Raw genomic sequence first — 7917 nt, forward strand, 5'->3', positions numbered from 1 at the left:
TCAGCGGCTAAAGTTCTTTCTAAAAAAGTAAATAAAACTGATAGCATACTATTTTCGTTTTTTCCTCAATAAAAAAAAGATGAAGGTTTCAAAAAAGGTAGAGTGTTGAACATGCTCATGCATATTTACTATGTTTTTATTAGAGCGTGATTTTTTCTGATACCAATTGATCAAATCAGTACTTGTGTTAACACCGATTATGTAACACAAAATATCCTGACAACAATAACTATATATAGTTATTAAATCATAACAGATGGTAAATTCAACTTTTACTTTGAATACCTACAAATATTAATCATAATCAAATAAAAAGCTTAAATTTATCTCTAATTATGTTTTAATTAAGTTTGAATTATCATTCTAACAGTTTTAATCCCCGGTATTGAAAAAAGAAAGAGCTATTTTTAGCCGCCCTCCTGGAATTAAACTAGACCCAAAGACCCAGGCGGCTACAAAGAAGATTCCTAGCCACAAGCATTACTCACGTTTCTAATAAACAATTTTCCTCCATATATGTTTTGAATACGTTATTGGGTACATTAATTATATCATAAAGATATAAATAGCGAGGGAGCTGAGCCACCCACAGAAAGAGAGAAACATAAGAAATTAAAAAAGAAAGATGGTTGAGATCTTGGAGACGAGTTTTGTAGTTCCCAGTGAGGAGACGCCGAAGAAGGGGCTATGGCTATCGAATCTCGACGTGGCGGCGACGCGGGGCCACACGCCGACGGTGTACTTCTTCCGGTCGAACGGCGACCCCGACTTCTTCTCCGCGGAGGCCGTCAAGGCGGCGCTCGCTAAGGCCCTCGTGCCATTCTACCCTATGGCAGGCCGTCTCGGCGTCGACCGCGACGGCCGCCCCGAGATCGACTGCAATGCCGAGGGCGCCGTCTTCGTGCTCGCGCGCTCCGACCAGCACACCGTCGACAGCTTCAAGGACTTCGAGCCCTCCCCCGAGATGCGCCGGCTCTTCGTCCCCGCCATCGACTCCGCCGACCCGCCCTGCCCCGTCCTCTTCCTCCAGGTCCGTTCCTACACATTATGATGGGACTTCTGTATCGACGATTCTTCTTTCACAAGTCTCGTAAATTGTGACCTTTAATTTATTTACGAAACAAACGAAAAATACACGACAACGATTGATATGAAAGCCACGACTTATCTCTACACAGGATGATGGAATTTCTGTATCGACGATTTTTTTGATAAGTCCCATAAATTGTGACCTTTTAAGTTATTTACGAAATAAACAAAAATACAGGACAAAAAAAATAGATTGATGTGAATATGAACGTCACGACTTATCATCGACTGTTTCTAAGTGCAGTTGACGGTGCTGAAATGCGGGGGAGTGGCGCTGGGAACGGCGATGCACCACCTGGCGGTGGACGGGCGCAGCGCCTTCCACTTCATCCAAACATGGGCGGCGCTGGCCCGCGGGGGGGAGGCGGCGGGNGCTGGCACGCGGGGGGGAGGCGGCGGCGGGGCTGTCGCCGCCGTTCCACGAGCGGACGCTCCTCCGGGAGCGGACGCCGCCGGCAGTCCTCTTCGACCACCCCGAGTACGCGCCCAGCGCCTTCCCGCCGCGCGCGCCGGGGCCCTGCGTGACCACCATCCTCAAGCTGTCGAGAGAGCAGGTCGCCTTCCTGAAGGCCCGCTGCGTCGCCCCCGGCGGTTTCGTGTCGACGTTCCGGGCGGTGGCGGCGCACGTCTGGCGGAGCATGTGCGTGGCGCGCGGGCTGGCGGCCGACGCGGAGACGCGGCTGTTCCTGCCGGCGGAGGTGCGCGGGCACCTGCGGCCGCCGCTCCCGCCGCACTACTTCGGGAACGCGCTGGTGCGGGTGTCGGCGCAGGCGCGGGTCGGGGACATCGTGGCGGGGCCGATCGGGTTCGCCGCGGAGCGGATCAAGAGCGCGGTCGACCGCGTGAGCGACGAGTACGCGCGGTCGGTGATCGACCACCTGGGCGTCATAAAGCGAGGGGGGATGTCGGCCAAGCGCGGGCTGCCGGACACCGACCTGTCGGTCGTCAGCTGGCTCGGGATGCCCATGTACGAGGCCGACTTCGGGTGGGGCGCCCCGCAGTTCATGGCCCGCGCCCAGACCTACGGCAGCGGCTTCGTCTACCTCACCAGCAGCCCCGGGAAGGACGCCGGCATCTCCGTCGTCCTCGGCCTCGAGCCCGACGTCATGAAGCAGTTCAAGAAGCTCTTCTACGAGGAGTTCTGTCCCCTCCAAACATAATAATAATAATAATAATAATAGTAAGATATTACAGCTGTTAGTATGTGAAATGAGCATTAATAAATTATTTTTATTTTTAAAATAAATCTTATGCTGTACTTATATAAGTTATTAATGCGTCCTGAATAGAGCCGAGCTCTATACTATTCATGATAGATTGTGTTTGTTTGACTTGACGTCGGCTTGTATTGTGAAGGATTGCTTGATTTGTGGTTGAATAATTGATTCCGGTTCGTGTTTAGTACGGAAATTATATGTATATTTTGCTAGCTAGTGGGTCGGTTTCAATTTGTCTTGGTTCAATCTTCTACAAGCTTTTAGTCTTTAGAAAAAAAAAAAAATTTCTTCACTCAGTATAATAATATGAGATTCTCCCTGTTTAATCAATAATAATAATAATAATAATAATATGAGATTCTAATTTAGAATTTCATTCTAAAAAATAGAACGAAAATTACCTAAATATTTCAGTCCTTCTCGAATCTTAAATTTCATTAAAGCAATCAACTTCAGATTTGACCGATTCAAGTTGTTTACTTGGGCGTTATAATGAAGCTCAAAATATTTCAGTCTTTCGTCAACGAATATCACATCTTTTTTTTAATGAAATTTTGAATTTTTCAAAAATACTATGCAAACTGATCAACTAACTAATTAAAATCTGTCTAACAAAAAATATATTGTATTATTTATTTTTGATAACTTTTTTAATTTTATATCCCCTCATTTTATTTAAATAAATTTTTACTCTTAAAAATTTATTATTTTTTTTAAAAAAAAAAAAATCCTCAATGTAGAAACAATATAAAAATAAAAATAAAAACCAGGTGTGAAAGCCTCAACCAGTGAGCCTCCTCTTTTATATTTTCGTGTGCTAATTGATTACTATCATGTGACTTGCCTCGAGATCTACAATTTCTAAAGAATCTTTAAAGATAAAGTTTGAAGTGTATTGTCGGGGGCGCTGGCCCACGTGTGAAAGTGGCTATGATGAACTCTCACCATCGAATCCGCTAATTTGATTGGACGCGAGTAGGGCTGTCAAAATTATACATTCCACCGAATTTGAGTTCCGATTTAAATATTATATTACTATATAATATTTTTGAATTCGAATTTTGAATATAAATATAAAAGAATATTTTTTAACTCGAATTTTGTTAGACACTGAGGGCATGTTTGTTTCAACGTAAGTAGACTTGGAGTGGAAGTGAACTTTGAGTTGAAGTGGAGTTTGGGTGAAAATTAGTTCACTTCTTCTGTTTGTTTCTAACCGTGGAAGCATAGTTTTGCGAGTTCTGTTGTTTGTTTGGTAGAAAGTAGATGACGTAAAACGTGTAACTCTCCACCCCCGGTATACTTACCTCAAAAGTGATATCATTGTCTATTTTGTAACTTATAGTAAATAATAAATTATAATAAATAAAAATTAATATAATTATATATGTATATAATTATATATATGTATAATTATAAAATAAAATTTTAAAAAATTATATTATTTGTTTGCATATAAATTATAATAATGCAGCAAATAAAATTCTAAAGTTTAAAAATTATGAACATATTTTTCATCATTTTCTAAATATACAAATTAAACAAAAAATATATTAATGCTTACCTAATCAAATTTGATCACATTTAGAAGAGGTAACCCTAACACATTAATCCATTCTTTCCTTTTTTCACTTCATCAGAATTGACTTCGCCCCATGGGAGGGCAAAGTCAAGTTTATTATTTTAGGTGAACTGGACTTTCGGGCGTAATAAAATTACGGTGAACCAAACAACGGAAGTGGTCAGTTTTCACCGAAAATCACGTCTCCCGTCCCACTTCCACCCCACTTCCCTCAAAACAAATAGGCCCTAAATAGTCTCACGTCAGATGGAAATAGAATTCTTACTGGGTACGTAAGAGAACTCTATATTAGTAATAATATCCGTACTTAAGTATTTTGGGCCGATGGTTTGGGCCCAACGAGTTATTATTACTAGTGAGCCGGGTCGTTACATTTGGTATCAGAGCCAATTCACTAGTCAAAAGTGTGAGATGAGTCTTGACTGGGCCGAAGTTGGAATAACATGCTAAAATAGGGTTGGAATGACAAAGCTAGCAAGACAAATCTCACATCGTCTGGTAATCTTGCATTGTATGCAAATTTAGGGCTAACGAGGACGTCTGAGCGGGTCTTAACTGCGCCAAGGTCGGAATAACATGCTAAGTTAGGTTTGGAATGATGAGGACGTCAGGACGTCTTGACTAGGTTAAGGTCAAAATGACAGGTTAAGTCAGGGTTGGAATGTCAAGACTGGCGAGACAAATTTCGTATCGCCTAGTAATCTTAGATTGTGTCTATGTTTAGAGCTGACGAAAACGTTATGACCTAAATTGGAGGAATCTGTAACAACCCAATAATTTCAATAAGCATTTTATTGTGTATTACATTTACAATATTTTTGGATTGGAATACGGATGTGTTGGAATATTTCATATTTGGATTTGGGTTGAATTCCACTATTCAAAATTAATAGGTATTTTAATTTATATATTTTTAAAAAATGAAAAGAGAGTAATGTAACTTACAGGGGTGAGAGCTTTCTCATATGTACGAAATGTAGAAATCAATTTAATAATAATTATTATTAAATTTAAAATAACAACTATTTAAATTTATTTTATATCAAATTATAAATTATAAATTTAGTTTTGAAATAAAAATTTAGATTTAGAGTTAAAAAGGACTTTAATATATTTTGTTGGGGAATAAAATGATTTTCTATATTTTTATTTTTATTATTATGAGTTTCGTATTAAAATTGGACTTTATGTTTAGTAAATCCCATATATTATTCAATAAATATAGATATATAAAAATTTGAATATGAATGTGAAATTTTAGTCGCATTGTGGTTAATTCAATTTTATATTTATATGTTCATATTAGTATATATATTATTATTATTTGAATAATATTCCAATACAATTTCCATTCATATTCTAATATTAAGAAATATTCGAACACATTCAAATCCAGTTTTAAGTAATATAGTAAAAAAGCTTCAGCATCTAATGCATATCCGTATTCTAATTCGTATTATAAAAAATAAAAAAAAGAATGGATACAAATATGGCATCTTCAAATATCCAACTGTATTCAACTGTTTTCATCCCTACGCTGTGTCGGCCAACACCTACGGGTATAAAATATAAAATATAAAACTAAGCTAAAATACTATCAATAGCACTAAACTATTGGTGCTATTGATTTTTTTAACCCTTAGATAGAGAAATTGGTGGTTAGAATGATATGGACCCTCTAGGGTTGAGTGAGTGATTGGTTGAATAGTATAATCTAACGGGTAAAAATAATCAGAGGGTTAAATCTAATGGTGGAAAACTCGATAGCACCAAATCCTTGGTGCTATCGATAATACCCAGCCGAATTATATATATATATAGAGAGAGAGAGAGAGAGAGAGAATTAGGCTACTAGACTATCTATAGTACCGGAGCTCCGGTACTATAGTCTTGTTTTCGATCTTAGGGTATTCAAATTAACGATCCACACCATTAAATATGATCTAGGGTATATGAAGTTCTTAGAAATAAAATTTTAGTTTTTTTCGACATCGTTTACTTAGTAAATAAATTATGTCAAAATGGACGGTGGAAATTGAATAATCTTTAAAATTTGAGCATANTAGGACTTTTAAATTCAAGATCAAGAATGTTAACCTTAATCTAGATAGTTTAAAATATTTTCTGTCAAAATTTGAAGAAATTTAGATTCTTCTATACCGTTAAACTCCAAACTCGCCATAGTAGCAATTGAAAATTGACAATTTTAAAATTGTTTGATCGTAAAATAAACTATGTCGAAAAAATATAAAATTTTACTTCTAAAAACTTTAAATACCCTAGATCAGTTTTAACGGTGTGGATCGTTGATTTGAACACCCTAAGATCGAAAATAAGACTATAGTATCAGAGCCTCGGTACTATAGATAGTATAGGAGACTAGCTCTATATATATATATATATATATATATATGTGTATATATGTATATATATAGCAGTATAGGATAGGATTTACTTTACAAGTATCACCAAGTGATACTGGTGTGTTTTTTTAGCATTGGATGGAGAGATGTGCCGTGAGATGATGGTGGGTTAGGTGGAATAGTGTTTCTGATTTTCAAGGGCTATTGTATTCAAAAAGTAGATCCAATGGCTAAAAACGTGCGATTCAGACAACATGGGGCAATACATGTACAAGTATCCTAGATTCAAACCTTAATATATATATTAGAGTGAGCTGAATACTTATCGATAACAAACACGGGGCTTGTTGCCATTCATTTGTTTTCGATTCGATGATGCCTCCAAATCGACGATCAGGCATCGTTGAAACTCTGATGCTATACACTTGAAGTGTTTAGAAATCAAATTTCAATCTTTTATTGCGACGATCATTTTGCCTAAATGATCAAAGAGTTTCAAATTTTGTAATTTAAATGGTCTGATTGATGAGGTTTTTCGTTTACAGCCGGTAAAGATATCAAATCAATTTGAATTTTTGTTAGGAAAAATTCTTTAAACTATTTAACAAAGACTACCTGTCAGTCTTTTTAAAGAATATTCATTTTCAGCGTTCATTTTTGTGTCCACTCGATGGATACGAGAACATATCGAAATGTATGATATTTGATTTCTAAACACATTAATGTGGTAGAGATCATGTTCAACCGGGAACCGTCGTCAATTCTGGAGGCTCCATATCGAAACAATGGGTGGCACTGAGCCGTTTGCTATCAGATAGTATTCTGTCCTCTATATACTATATATCTATTATAGAGTCCGGCTACATATCCTATTTATAAGGATTGCGAGCCATCTTAAGCGTCGATCAAATGAATAATCCAGGCACCGTTTGAAATTGATTACACAATTTAGAAATGTTTAGAAACACGAAGTTTTTATATTTAACAAATCTTATCAAAGTTTTATCTATACACTACAAGAAATGAACAGTCATTCGGTGGCAAAATTAATTCGGCGAATTTTGCCACCAATTAATTAACTTTAAGTGGCGATAAAAAAATTTTGCCACCAATTAATTAACTTTAAGTGGCAATACTACTTTTGCCACTAAATGACTAACTTTTTGCCACTATTTGGTTATCTATGGTGGCGATAAAACAAACGGCCACCGATTAATTAACTTAAAGTGGTGACACTACTTTCGCCACTAAATAATCATTTTGTCGCCACTAAATCGTTATTTATGATGGCGATAAAAAATATTGCCACTGATTAATTAACTTAAAATGGCAATATTACTTTCACCACTAAATGATTATTTTATCGCCATTATTTGGTTATCTGTAGTGGTGATAAAAAATTTTTGCCACCAATTAATTAACTTTAAGTGGCGATAAAAAAATTTTGCCACCAATTAATTAACTTTAAGTGGCAATACTACTTTTGCCACTAAATGACTAACTTTTTGCCACTATTTGGTTAGCTATAGTGATGATAAAAAAAATTGATGCATATTATTAATAAAATTACAATAGAAATAAAATATTTAAAAAATTTATATCAAAATAATGTATAGTGAAGATGAAAAAACTGTAGTTGTTAAAAATTGAGGGTGAAAATGTACAG

At 36.9% G+C, this 7917-nt stretch overlaps 1 protein-coding gene across 1 annotated transcript; it reads left to right on the forward strand.

Moving 5' to 3' along the window:
• LOC109706886 (hydroxycinnamoyltransferase 4-like) lies at positions 626–2508 on the forward strand. Its single transcript, XM_020227904.1, has 2 exons — positions 626–1030; positions 1347–2508. Exons 1-2 carry the CDS (start codon positions 626–628, stop codon positions 2247–2249), a joined length of 1308 nt encoding a protein of 435 aa, XP_020083493.1. The 3' UTR covers positions 2250–2508.

The sequence above is a fragment of the Ananas comosus genome, linkage group 2, assembly GCF_001540865.1.
Source record: "Ananas comosus cultivar F153 linkage group 2, ASM154086v1, whole genome shotgun sequence".
NCBI classification, from domain to species: Eukaryota; Viridiplantae; Streptophyta; class Magnoliopsida; order Poales; family Bromeliaceae; genus Ananas; species Ananas comosus.